This window comes from Camelus dromedarius, chromosome 9 (assembly GCF_036321535.1).
Source record: "Camelus dromedarius isolate mCamDro1 chromosome 9, mCamDro1.pat, whole genome shotgun sequence".
NCBI classification, from domain to species: Eukaryota; Metazoa; Chordata; class Mammalia; order Artiodactyla; family Camelidae; genus Camelus; species Camelus dromedarius.
The window spans coordinates 79,471,651-79,486,234 of NC_087444.1; the positions used below are offsets into that span (position 1 = coordinate 79,471,651).

Below are 14,584 nucleotides of genomic sequence, written 5' to 3' on the forward strand. Positions count from 1 at the left end.
GACCGTGTGGAGCAGTGATTTCCTCAATGCAAAGTCATGAAAGCATGCTCCAACATACTTCCTTAGAGATTTATCGTTCTTTACATTTTGAGATCTAGGGTGTTATTTACTTTTAATTGTGAAGGCCGAGTCTACTTCTATTTTATTGAATCTCTGTTTTATGGTACAAATATTTAAATAATCACGTAATAAAGGATTTCTCAAGATGTTGATAATTTATATTTACCAGGAAAACTATATCCATTGACATGTATGTGTGATTTGTTTTAGATGCTCCCTGTTCTGTGCCATTGAGTAGTTTGTTTTTTATTTTCAGTATAAAGGAGTAATTAACACCCATTGCTTTTGAGACTTCTGGTTTTAAAATTTTGACTATTTTATATTTACTTGGGAAATGTTAGAAATGTTACATGTTTCTAGCTTTAAACATTGGAAATACTTCCCAAAATAAGTATTATCAAAATATGAGTGTTGGGATTATGTTAAAGAAGAAACTTTGATTGTAAAAACTGTTTGCCATGTTTGCTTGGGCTACAGTTTGTCTCTGCTGTTATTTTTGATCTTCGTATTTTAATAGAGTTTTAAATTTTGCTTGTTTTTGAAGTTACCTAATTTTAGTGTTACTTTGCCAAATGTTAATAGGATTATTAATTTTTTAAATGTCTTAGTACCGATGCAGTTTGCCAAAACGTGCTATGGAAAACACTTTAAAGTATCTTTGGAGAAATGTTTGCACCGTATAGATCCCTTGGATTTTTTAATTGAAATATGTCTTGTGAAAAGAAGTGGTTCACATGCAGTGGTAAGAGAACACAGAGAGATCCTGTGTGTAGTTTGCCCAGTGCTCCCAAGGGTGACACTTCGCAGGACTATATTATGACACAACTAAGAATGATATTGGTGTTGACCCTGCCACCTGATCTTACTCAGGTCACCCTGTTTACACCTGTGCTCAGACGTGTGTGTTTATCCTCTGGGCCTTAAAGCCACTTTATTTGTCCTGGGACCTCATCAAGGGTACACACACTTCCTTCCATTTTTGTTTTGATTTTATGGATTTTAAAATTCCATTTTGATTGAACATTGTTTAAACATTATGGAAAATACTTAAATTGGTACAGAGTAAAAACTATAGCACAGGAAAATGTCCTCATGTTCGTTCCTGTCCTTCCAAACTGTTAAATCTCTGTCCCTAAATTTTTCTCTTCTACTTGACTCGAAACAGTATATTTTGTATGCGCTTCTGGACTATAGTTTTTCACTTAAGAAATATCCTGGTAAGGGAGCCCTTGACGCTATTGGTGGAATGTAAATTGGCGCGGCCACTGTGGAACACAGTATGGCAGCTTCTCAGAAAACTAAAAATAGAACTACTATATGACCCAGCAATCCCACCCCTGGACATGCATCTGGAAAGAACACAAACACTAGTTCAAAAAGATACATGAACCCTAGTATTCATAGCATCATCATTTACAATTGCAAACATGCGGAAGCAGCCTGAGTGTCTATCGACAAATGAATGGATAAAGATGTTTTTATATACAATGAAATAGTACTCAGCCATAAAAAATGACATTTTGCCATTTGCAACAAGGATAGACTGGGAAGGTATTATGCTAAGTGAAATAAGTTATACGAAGAAAGGCATACTGTATGATATCACTTATATATGCAATCTAAAAAATAAAACTAACAAATATAACAAAAAAACCAAAAGTCTCACAGATACAGAGAACAAACTAGTGATTACCAGAGGTGAGAAGGCAAGATGGCATGGGAGATTAAGAGGTACAAACTGATGTGTATAAAATAAATAAGCTACACGAGGATGTGTGTGCAGCACAGGGAATACAGCCAGCATTTTATATTAAATGTAATTGGAATATAACCTTTAAAAATTGTGAATCACTATGTTGTACACTTGAAACATATAAGAGTGTACATCAGAGATAAATAGATGTCTCTCAGCCTGCCCCCAAGCCCTGCCAGTGAACTTGCTTTTTTATTACTGCACAGTGGGTACAGGGGTCTCCTTCTGCACCATCTGTCTCCTTAGTGGATTCCAGGTCATTAAGCTGAGTGCTAGTATTCATAGGTGGGTGGAATTCAAGATTAAGTCCCAAAGTTCATTGGCTTCTGTTGTTTCTTGTGCTGGATCCTACATTTCTTGACAAATGTACGTGTTCCTATAATTGTGAGTGGTCCGCTGAATAGCAAAACCTTAGTGTAAAAATTGATGATGGATTCGGCAGCTGGAACGGGGCGGGAAGACTGCACATGACGTGCAGTCCTATCTCGTTCCCAGACTGCTGGTCTGAGCTTCAGATCTGGGCCAGTAGCTGCATGATCTCTGTCCTGCACAAACACGAGCTGCAAAGCCAACGGAGCTGCAGCAACAGCCGCGCCCTGGGCCTCCCGGGAGCCCAGAGCCACACACGCGCCGCTGTTTCGCTGAGCTCCTTCGGTGCTTTCTGTCCAACCTATGCTGTTCTGACTGTTGCGATGACTCTGGCTGCAAAGCCAGGCCGAGGAACAGTGAACAGCTCTGAGCTCATTACAGCTCTGTGCTCATGCCTCGTGTTTTCTAGCATTCGGCCCCTTTGTGCTTACGGTGAGTTCCGCTTTGTCTGTGCACGTGGAGAAACTGTCTTCCTGATGCAATTGTTGTCTGTCTGTTTTCTTTCTGGCACGCAGTCATTTCAACATTTGTTAATATTTGGTTAACTATTACATGCCACGGATTGTTGATGCCATGGAAAATCAGGCCAGTGGTGTCCCTGACCACATGAATCTTTACCAAAGAGCTAAAAATGAACATATTTTCTTAATTATATGAAGAATATACAATCCAATTATGTGAGGCTGACAAGCGGAGAAGTTCAGGGGATTCTGAAATACTGTAATAGAATGAAAATTCTAAGTTTAGGGAATTAGGAGACATCTGTCACTTTAAGTCTTATGAAGATACATGGAGGTTTTTTTCATATATATGTGTATGTAATGGAAAAGAACAGATCTGTCTCCATATTAGATCTGTTCCTGTGGATTTAGACCTGTGCTCTATTTTCTAGACTTTGTTTTGCTGGTTCTGCACCTTTTGTAAAAGAATGTTGTCTACAGCCTGAAATGTACAGGAGAGCCCATTCTCAAGGCTCTGATCTTTGAGGATATTAACACTTTTGCACACATATAAAGTTAAGTTGCAGAATAGAAAATAATATTTTTGTTGGAGGTTTTACAGGGACACCATGGCCTGACCCACATGGGTAGTTGCAATAACAAAGGATTCCAAGAACAAAGAATTCTAACACCAAGAAGTTTGCAACAGCCAAGAACACCCTCTCCCCTTTTTAGTATAAAAGGAGCCTAAATTCTGACTTGGTGAAGAGTGTTCTCCAGGACATTAGTCTGCCATCTTCTCAGTCTACGGCTTCCCAAATAAAATCGCTATGCCTTGCGTCTCCTGATTTACTGGTCTGTTGTGTGGTGAGCAGAACAAGTTTGGACTAGGTAATGTGTGTGTGTGTGTGCGCGTGCGCGTGTATTACTAAGCCATAAAAAAGAACAAAATAATGCCATTTGCAGCAGCATGGATGGACCTGGAGATCATCATTCTAAGTGAAGTAAGCCAGAAAGAGAAAGAAAAATACCATATGATATCACTCATAGGTGGAAAAGAAAGAAAGAAAGAAAAAGAAAGAAAGAAAGAAAGAAAGAAAGAAAGAAAGAAAGAAAGAAAGAAAGAAAGAAAGAAAGAAAGAAGGAAAGAAAGAAGGAAAGAAAGAAGGAAAAGAGAAAGGAAGAAAAAATAGGACATGAATTCATCTACAAAACAGAAACAGACTCACAGACATAGTAAACAATCTTATGGTTACTGGGGGAAAGAGGGTGGGAAGGGATAAATCTGGGTGTTTGAAATTTGCAAATGTTAAACACTATATATAAAAATAGATTTAAAATTTTCTTCTGTATAGCACAAGGAACTAGATTTGAATATCTCATAATAACCTTTAATGAAAGAGTATGAAAATCAATATATGTATGTATTGCATGACTGGGACTCTATGCTATACACCAGAGATTGACACGTTGTAAGGAGCTATACTTCAACTAAAATATATATATATTTTTTTAATATATAATTAAATAAAAAATGTAATTTAATGAAAATACATACATTTTAATTGAAGTAAGTATAGTCAAAATATATGGACAAACGTCTCCTCGAGCAACAGAATGCAAAGAAACAATAAGGAAGGGACTAAAAATAACTGTGTGTATGCACAGTTGTGGCAAATTATGAAGAAGATACAGAAATTCCAAAAACGACGTGTGGCCAGTGAGGCTGGAGCAGAGCAAAGGGGTCAGGGCAGGAGCTGAGGCCGCCCGGACGCGGGCGCCAGGTGAGCAGGGGCTCCAGGCCACAGCAGGGAATCTGGCTTCCACCCTAAGTCGGGGCTGCCCAGCTAACCCTAGTGACGTCAAAGACCTTCCATTCTGTATGGCTTCCTCTTCCGGTTTATTTTCTATTCCTAGTAAGTCATTTTTCTTTTAAATTGCATCTGGTGACAGTGTGTTGACGACAGATGGGAAGGAGTGGGCGGGGTGGGGGCGGCCAGGTCCTTCCCCGGAGGCAGCTGGGGGAGCTGTGCCTGCGTGGCTGGAGGGTCCAGGCGGGGATGTGCCCTGACGCGAGGAACGTGGTTGTAACGCACTCCCTCTTGTGGCCACGTAGCGAATAGACTGAAGAGACTAGAGCCTGGACCATCCCAGGGCGAGAGGCTGAGGGCTGGGCTGATGAAATAAAATTTATTTTTGAGGGCAGGACGAGAACATGTAAGTATAAATTCCCTCTGTGTGTCTCTTTGGGCCTCGTCTGTCCCTAGTTAGTGTGCATCTGCATTAACCAGACCCCTTCAAAGATGGGATGTCAGCTCCACCCTGAAGATAAACGTTTTTTCCTTTCTTCTGACACTAGCAAAGTAACTTCTTAAAGGATTAGCATTTTCCCCCAAACTCCGTAGAGGGTCATGGTGACTTTCTGCTTGCTTTGTACCTGCTTACCTGGACTATGTATCCTTGGTGAACTTTCTGTAAAATGTCTGTACATCATTTTGATGTACGATCCTTTGTCTCATAAGTGTACATGACTATGCTTTCAACTTCTGAGAGGCGGAACAGTTCTCAGAGCGTCTGACAGTTGTCTCCTGGCTTATAATCCTCAATGTGGCTTGAGCAGAATTCTCCTTTTCCTCTTAACTTCATTGTGAACTGACGTTTCGTTGGCAGGGCTGAGGGTTCTGGCAGCGGAGGGGTGAACAGGGGTTTGATTCTGGTATAACTGAGCAGAAGACAGACAGTGACTAGGCTGCTGCACAGGGTCCCTTTCTGGTCAAATACGTCCTTTCACTCCCCATTCTCTCCCTCGTCTTATACGGGGGTCACTCCACGTGAGTCAGGAGATGGAGGTGCTGAGTTTCACTGAATCTCATCCCGTTGCCTTTCTTCCTGTTCAACTCGCGACCCACCCTCCCGCCAACCCCAAGCCCACCCAGCCCCTCCCACTCCGCCCCTCCCACACCCAGCCCCACCCCTCCGCCCTCTGCCAGCCAGATTTTCACACCCAGAGACGCAGAACGTTGTAACTCAGGCATCACCCCCAGTTTCCACATTGAGTCTCTCAAATGACGTGCTTTCTCAGCATAAAATAAGCATCACTCTTTCCCCTTGTCCCCAAATGGTCTTAGTTTCAGCCCTCTGACTTCTCAGCTGGACTAGAAACCCCTCCTTTGGGGTCCTGGGGTGCCCTCTGACTCAGCAGCCCTGGACTGGCGCAGGAGGAGAGGATATGAGCCTTGTTCTCTGCTTCACTCACAGTCCCAAATCCTAGAAAATTAGAAAGTGTTACCAAGTTTGTGTCACAGCCACCTGGGACAAAAGTTGAGCAGAACGTCCGTGAGCCTACGTACATGCGCCCTCTTAGTGCGATCCTTGCTGCATCTCACTGCAGAAGTGTTAGTGAGTCTCATTACTGGAAAGGCGGAGCTGGATGAGAATTCCATCAAGGGTTACGTCAGCAGGCACATGTTATCCGATCACATTGTTAACTGCATCCCTGCCTCAGGCCCTATAAAAGGGAGGAGCCCCGGGAAGGCCCACCAGACCAACGCAGTGCAGGAGAGTCGCACAGCAGCTCAGCCTTCTGCCCGGGGTGACCCCGCCGGAAGTCCAGTCTTCCGAACGCGGTGAGTTTCCTGAACAACAAGAAAACTTCTAACTTTGTTCTCGAGCTTTGTGCATATGTATGTGGGGGAATCCTCAGGTACCTGCTTTTCCAGGCATGGAGGATGGTTATTTTGACAAGTGCTCTGGCCCCAAAGGGTCTGACTGAAAGAGACTCCTGTGAAAGCCTTGTTGTATGGCTTTGCTGTCTTGATAGGTTTATGTTTCTAGTAGTTCATTTCCGTTTTGTTTTTGTTTTGGGGAGAGTTAATTGGGCTTATTTAATTATTTAAAAATTTTTATATACTTATAAATAAATAAATTTATTTATTTTAATATTATTTATAACATTATATAAATAATGTATTATATAATAATATATAAATACATATTATTTATTTTTTAGTGGAGGTACGGGGGATTGAACCCAGGACCTTGCCCATACTAAGCATGCACTCTACCACTGAGCTATAACCTCCCCCCAGTAGTTCATTTTTATGAAAACCTGTGACAGTGCTAGTCTATGGCGGATTAGGGTGAGGGTGGGGCTGAAGTTTACAGGGTCATTTAACAGACCCTCACTGACGCTTACCTTATGCCCTGTAGGACCTCTGCATGTGCCTCTCATAAATTAACTCACTGAGCTCTGGTAACAGAGTCCATGACACAGATGGGGACCTCACAGGTAACCTGCCTGGGTCAAAGAGCTGGTTCCACCTCCCTGGAAGTCTGATTTTGAATTCCTAGGTCTTAACTGCAGTGTTCCACAGATGTGTCGCTGTGACCATGTGGCAGTGTGTGCCTGGGGTAGCCCTGAAGGAGAACCTGCAGGGAGGCTTAGATGAAGGAGAAGTCATGGGATCTACAGAAGGAAAAAAAAAGCCAGTGTAGCTGGATATAGAGAACCAGCCCCAACACCTACGATGGGGGTGGTCGCAGGCCCAGGCCAGTCCCTGCGGTACCAGGGAGCACTTGGTACTTTTTCCTGGGGGTACAGGAAAGTAACATGGGAGTGAGACCTGAGTGGATTACATTATATTAAGGCCATCTAGTAATTTGTAATAAATGGATTAGGAAAAGGAAAGAATGTATTAAACTTCCTCCTACAGGGTTTTTCTGGATTTATCTTTGCCTCTTTTTCTTATGTTCTTTTTTCCTTTGGAGGGTGTAGAATGGGGTAATAAGGTTTAATTAATTAATTAAACTTTTTTAAAAAATTGGAGGTACTGGGGATTGAACCCAGGACCTCATGCTGCTAAGCACATGCTCCACCACTGAGCTATGGCCGCCCCCCGTATTAGGTTTTGTAATTGATTTTTCTGATGGGATCAAGGCAGTTGATCCGATCAGACTGCTAACTGTGTTTGATGCTTAGTGTGATATATCATCAACTGACAGAAGTAAATTTCTTTTCTGTGCCCATGTTGTACTCCCACCAATCCTTCACCCTTTTTGTTTTACGGTAAGAAATTTAAAAAAACTACAAGTCCTTGAATTACTAACCGTGTATAAAATTGAAAAGGGCATAAAAATAGACAAATCATATAGAAGTTGGACTTAATCTTTTTTAACAACTGAGTTATAACTGACATCCTACTACTATAAATGATATACTGAAGCGTTGTGTCAGTTTCAGATGTACAGCGTGATCTGATATTTATATACGTTGTGAGATAATCACCACCATAAGTCTAGTTAGGATGGGATGATCACTGTACACAGTTGTGAACTTCTTTTTCTTGAGATGAGGACATTGAAGATTTACTTGCTTAGCAGCTTTCAAATACGCAAGACTGTCTTCTTAACTGCAGTGCCGTGCTGTACGTTACGTCCCCTTGACTCATTTATCGCTGGAAGTTTGTACCTTTTGACCTCTTCACCCGTTTTGCCCAGCCCCTATCTCACAGCCACCAACCTGTCCCCTGTATACATGAGCTTGTGGGTTTTTCCTTTCTTGGTTTTCTTTTTCAAAGATTCATCATATAGGTGAGATTACACAGTATTGGCCATTGTCTGTCTTATTTCACTTAGCACATAGTATCCTCAGGTCCTATCCATGTTGTCACAAAAGATTTCATTCTTTTCCACAGCTGACTAATATTCATGTGTGTTTATATATGTAACATCTCATCCATTCATTCATCAATGGCCACTCAGGCTGTTTCTGTATCTTGGCTATTGTACGTAAGGCTGCAGTGCAATGAGTTAGTGTTCCTGTCTTCTTCGGGTAAATAGCCAGAGTGGGATTGCTCGATCATAAGGTAGTTCTATGTTTAATTTTTTTAGTAACCTTCGTACTAACTTCCGTAGTGGCCGCACCAATTTACATTCCCATTGACAGTGCACAAGGATTTGTTTTTCTCTTAAACTTGCTTTTATCAACTTGACCTTCCAAGTGTTGTACCTACAGTTGTCCAGGGAATGTGACTTGCAAATAGCTATAAACATTGAGTAGTGGAAACTCGATTTCGTCTGAACTGGCTCCCACACTCCGGTGGGAAAGGACTGATAAACACAATGTTGTCACTTTGATAGAAGTGAAGCGGAGACAAGTGTTAATCACAAGGAAGAACAGCTCTGGAGGAAAGAAGCAGGGAAGGCAGTGAGGGAAAGCTTCCCAGGGAACGGCTCAGCGGGCCGACGCAGCGGTGAAGCGAGCGCGGCCAGGCAGACGCCCATGCCTAACGTACAGGTTATCAGAAGCACAGGGAATCGTGTGTGGATTCTGGTCTGTAGCTTCTATTTTACTCACTTTTCTCTACTTTTTCTAATACTTTTTCTTACGATAATCAAATGAATATGCTTTATATAGCTCATTGCTTTATTTAATTTCAACAACCCAGTGTCACATTTTTCATGCATTAAGTGACTGAGTACCTGTCACTCAGCACCGGGACACTGTTCTGTCCTGTTGATCTGTTTGTCTATCCTTGTGCCGCTATGACACCATCTTAATTATTAGAATCTCAGTACGATTTTGCTACCTGGTTGTATACATCCTCCCAATTAATTCTTCAGAAATATCCCGTCCACTTTTTTGCCTTTTGACATCCATGTCATTTTGCAATTGCTTTGTCATTTCTCTGTCACACTCACACATTTTCTGGACATTCCTTGAAAACGCTTTGACTACATCACCAGTTTGGAGAGAAATGACATTTCCTACTATACTGAGTCTTTCAATCGATTCACACATGTGGCGTTCCTTTCCGTACATTTAATAATTTTTTTGTAGTTATCTGTGCAGAGAGCTTGCATGTCTTTCATTAGCTCTCTTCACAGGTGTTTAATGTTGGTACTAGTGGTACAACGTTTACTTTGACTCTCTGATTCTCTTACGATAGAAAGTGATTTTGGAATACTGATCTTGTATCAGGCACCTTGCTAAACTCACCTCGTCTAATATTTACAGAATATTTTGGATTTCTCTACAAACAAAATCAGACTATCTCTAAGTAATAATTGATACATTTTCTTTTTTTTAAATTTCCATTCTTTTTTATTGAATTGTAGTCAGTTTACAATGTTTTGTCAACTTCTGGTCAACAGCATCATGTTTCAGTCATACATTTACATACATACATTCCTTTCCACATTCTTTTTCATTGTAGGTTACCACGGGATATTGAATACAGTTCCCTGTGCTGTACAGCGGAAACTTGTTGCTTATCTGTTTTATATACAATAGTTAGTGTTTGCAAACCTCAAACTCCCAAATTATCCCTCCCCAGCCCCTTTCTCCTCTGGTCACCATGGGATTGTTTTCCATGTCTGTGAGTCTGTTTCTGTTTTGTAAATAAATTCATTTGCGTCTTTTTTTTTTTTTTTTTAAGATTCCACATATAAGTGATATGGTATTTTTCTTTCTTTTTCTGGCTTACTTCACTTAGAATGAAAATCTCCAAGTCCATCCATGTTGCTGCAAATGGCATTATTTTATTAATATTATATCTGAGAAGTATTCCTTTGTATATATATACACCACATCTTCTTTAAGTTGATGCATTTCCTGATTTATTTTTTGCATTTTCTGATCTTCTCTCACTGTTAAGGTATCAGTCAAATGTTGCATAGAATTGATAATGGGCTTCCATTGCTCAGCCTCAAGGATGAAACTTTTAAGAATAACTATTGTTGTGCTATTTTTTAATGCTTTATCACAATGGGAGTTTCCTTCTATCCCTGGTTTACTAAGTGTCTTTGTTGGGACTGAGTGCTGATTTTTACTAAGTGTATTTAATGTCTTTACTAATATGATACCATTTTTTTCAATTCTATTAATGTGGCAAATTACATTCTTTTTTGAAATTTAACCCAGAACGCATGTAGAAGATAAAATATCCGTCTCCATGATGTATTTTCTTTACATATGACTGCGTTTGATTTGCAAATATTTAGTTTAGGATTTTTGCATCCATGCTTGTATGAATTATTAGCCATAGCATTCCTTCCTTTAATGTACTTGTAAAGTTTCATTATCAGAAAGGTTAACTAATTAATTAAAATAGAAGTGTCTCCTGTTTTTCCATGCTCTGTGAGAACCTGTATATTATTAGAGTTACATCTTAAACTTCTCAGAATTTACCTATGAAGTAATCTGAGCCTGAAATGGATGCTTTCTTTTAACTTTTAAAATTATGTCAGTGATATAAATAAATGCATATCTCTTCTATTACTAGCTTATGGTCTCTGAGCATCCACCACTATCAACATTTCATGCAACATTTATGCAACATTTGATTGTTACCTAAGTAGCAGAAGACCAGAAAGTGTATCAAATACTATTTATAAATGGCCTGATTTTTAAACATTTTTTATTGATTTACAATCATTTTACAATGTTGTGTCAAATTCCAGTGTAGAGCACAATTTTTCAGTTATACATGAACATATTTATATTCATTGTCACATTTTTTTCTCTGTGAGCTACCATAAGATCTTGTATATATTTCCCTGTGCTATACAGTATAATCTTGTTTATCTATTCTACAGTTTTGAAATCCCAGTCTATCTCGTCCCATCCCCTACCCCCTTGGCAACCACAAGTTTGTATTCTATGTCTGTGAGTCTATTTCTGTTTTGTGTTTATGCTTTGTTTGGTTTTTTTAGATTCCACATATGAGTGATCTCCTATGGTATTTTTCTTTCTCTTTCTGGTTTACTTCACTTAGAATGACATTCTCCAGGAGCATCCATGTTGCTGCAAATGGCGTTATGTTGTCAGTTTTTATGGCAGAGTAGTATTCCATTGTATAAATATACCACTTGTTTTTTATCCAGTCATCTGTTGATGGACATTTAGGCTGTTTCCATGTCTTGGCTGTTGTAAATAGTGCTGCTATGAACACTGGGGTGCAGGTGTCTTTCTGAAGTAGGGTTCCTTCTGGATATACGCCCAGGAGCGGGATTCCTGGGTCATATGGTAAGTCTATTCCTATTCTTTTGAGGAATCTCCATACTGTTTTCCACAGTGGCTGCACCAAACTGCATTCCCACCAGCAGTGAAGGAGGGTTCCCTTTTATAAATAGCCTGATTTTGTTTTGAAACAGATCTTCAGAAACACAAGACATCAATCAAGACCTGAATCCTGGAAGTCGACTCTCTGAGCAACATTGCCAAGAATGGATTTAGATCTCAGAAACGCATTTCTATGTGAACCATCCAGGGATGACCCAGGACCAGTTAATACAGACTTGAAGCCCAGCCAAGGACCTGCTCCGCCGAAGATGGGGGGTGTCTCTGAGCTCCAGAGCCCTCAGCATAGCTTATTGCAAAGCGGCAATAACTCGTGTGCAAGGCAGGAGCTGCAAAGGCTATATAAAGCATTTCACTCATGGCTGCAGCCAGAGAAGCACAGCAAGGATGAAATGATGTTTCAAGTCATCCTGGAACAATTTATGATCAACAGACATTTCAGTGAAAGGTCCGCTTTGAAAGAAAAATGGGAATCGAGTGGCAGAAACCTGGAGAAATTCATGGAAGCCCTGAGCGATGGCTGCATGAAGCCACCTGGCTTAGTGAGTAGCGGGTTCTACCCTCTGGGGCGAGAGGCAGAAACGACGGAGGTGTAAGTACATCCAGCCGGAGATGCCTGGAGGCAGAGAAGGGAGACTTACTACAGACCCACTTATTAGTCACATCACTCTTCCTCAGCAGGGCAAATAGAACTTACTGTTCTAAGTGAGCAAGAATAAAACTTTTATGAGCATTTATTCAGTGGGACACGTAGAAACCAACATATTAATTAGTGTAATTGATTTTCATTTGTGAAACCGTTGGAGGACTCAGTGAGAAATTGCCAACTGGGTAGAAAGTTCAGGATGAGAAATGCTTTAACAAGAGTTGGTTCTTGCCTCAGAAAGCCTTAGTATTCATCTTTTTTCCTTAGGGAAGACACACTAATGAAGAAATTACCATGAAATTTAATAGCAGAAAAGAGGGCGGGACAGAGGTGTGGGGGCCCACAGTGTAAAGACCCTGGGACTGAGGTGGGGTTTCTAGGTGGGTTTTGTCAAACAGCAGAGCCGTAGATGAATGATCAGGCTTTTTGTTTTTTTAAACAGGTCCACGTCCACATGCAGGGACAGGAAGCCCTCTTCTCTGAGAATATGCCCTTAAGAGAAGTCATTGTGCATCTAACAAACCAGCTGACCATGGGAATCCCAAACAGGGAGAACGTGGGGACCCCTTTCTGGACTCCCCAAGGTACTTCCGTGGAAACAGGGCAGAGAGAGAAGGGTAAGTCCGGGTAGCAGGGGTGCTCTGTGTGGACTTGGCCTCGGGTACAGCTGCACTGAGTCGCTTTCTGTCCACACCCCCTACCAGGAAATGAAGATAAAGAAAATGGCAACGTTTCTTCGAAAACCTGTCAAGCAAATGACAGTATTACTAGTCAAAGTGATCAGACACCTTTCCTACTCATTGTCCAAGAAGAGAACTGTCCTCGGCTGGAAGAAGGGGGTGTTTCTCTGGAGAATCCACTCCGCTTCAGAAGAGCAGGTCCAGGCACCTCCAGGTCCCAGGAAGGGTCCCTGAAAGGACCCTCTTATGAAGATGTCCTTCTGGAGGAACCAGGCTTTCTCTCTGGGCCAGACCAGGTCACCCTGGAGCCTGTTCCTGCCCATCAGAGCACTGAGGGAAAGTCTGCTTGCGAGGAACACCGAGAAGGATTCCACGGAGTCCAAAAAGCATACAAATGTGAGGACTGTCCCAAGGTCTTTAGGTACTTCTCTCGGTTAAAAGTTCATCAGAGGAGACACCGGAATGAGAGGACATTTGTTTGTGCCGAGTGCAACAGAGGCTTCTTCCAGGCATCAGACCTGCGTGTGCATCAGAAGACCCACACCGGAGAGAAGCCTTTCCTATGCAGCACGTGCAAAGCGGCCTTCAGCCACAAAACCAACCTGCGGGCTCATGAGAGAATCCACACGGGGGAGAAGCCCTATGCGTGTCCCCTTTGCCGGAGAAGCTACCGCCAGTCATCCACCTACCACCGCCACCTGAGGACGCACCGGAAGGTTGCCCTCAGGAGTGTCCCCTCCACGCCACAAGCTTCCTTGGCCACGGCCCTAATGTAATGTCTATAAATGTGTATGCGAGGATGTTTATTTCCAGAGTTCTTCTCTGTTTAGAATATACTTTATAACTTCCTGATTGTATTTTCCATTTATTGCTTCACCCCAATAAAACGTAAATTTAAGGAGCGCAGGCAGTTCGTCAGCTCTGTTCACTGACTTATCTCAAGTGCTTTGAAATAGCTGACACATTTCAAACAACCAAAAAATACCTGTTGAAGACATGAATTTACGTTTAAACTGAGCTGGGTCAGATCCAGAGGGATCGTCTGTCAGGCTTGGGCTGGAAGTCGCTGTGCTGTGGTTACTGACCATTCCAGCTCTGAAAGGCTTCAGCAGTGCATGGCAGTGAGGCATCATGATACTTCCCTCATCACAGGCAGCAGCGGGAGGCTCTGAAGTGAGTGACTCCCGCTGTCAGAGAGAAGCATGTAGCCTTGGCCATCAAACAAGTTCTCTGGTCAGGATTTTATTGTTTTTATTCTTATGTTTTAGTCTGATAAAGACACATCTTGGAGGGTAGAGAGAGCAGTAGGTTAATAGCAGAATGGGAATAACGTGGCGCTTTGACACCTGGTTACGTTACATACTAGAGTAATCTCACAATCTTAAGACTATTGAAGACTTTTGACCCCACTCCACACACAGCTGTGATGGCAGCCCTGCACTGAGGGACGCAGCTGAGGTGAACACTGCGCCCCCCTAGGTCCTCACCCAGCCTCCCCCCAACCCCGGTTCTAAAGCAGGGAGTGAGGGACGGCTGATCATGTCACCACTTTCCAGC

At 41.8% G+C, this 14,584-nt stretch overlaps 1 protein-coding gene across 1 annotated transcript; it reads left to right on the forward strand.

The window, feature by feature from the left end:
• The first annotated feature begins 11,747 nt into the window (after window positions 1–11,747).
• LOC105105047 (zinc finger and SCAN domain-containing protein 4-like) lies at window positions 11,748–13,902 on the forward strand. Its single transcript, XM_031457385.2, has 3 exons — window positions 11,748–12,243; window positions 12,790–12,964; window positions 13,052–13,902. Exons 1-3 carry the CDS (start codon window positions 11,848–11,850, stop codon window positions 13,801–13,803), a joined length of 1,323 nt encoding a protein of 440 aa, XP_031313245.1. The 5' UTR covers window positions 11,748–11,847; the 3' UTR covers window positions 13,804–13,902.
• The last annotated feature ends 682 nt before the right edge of the window (window positions 13,903–14,584 follow it).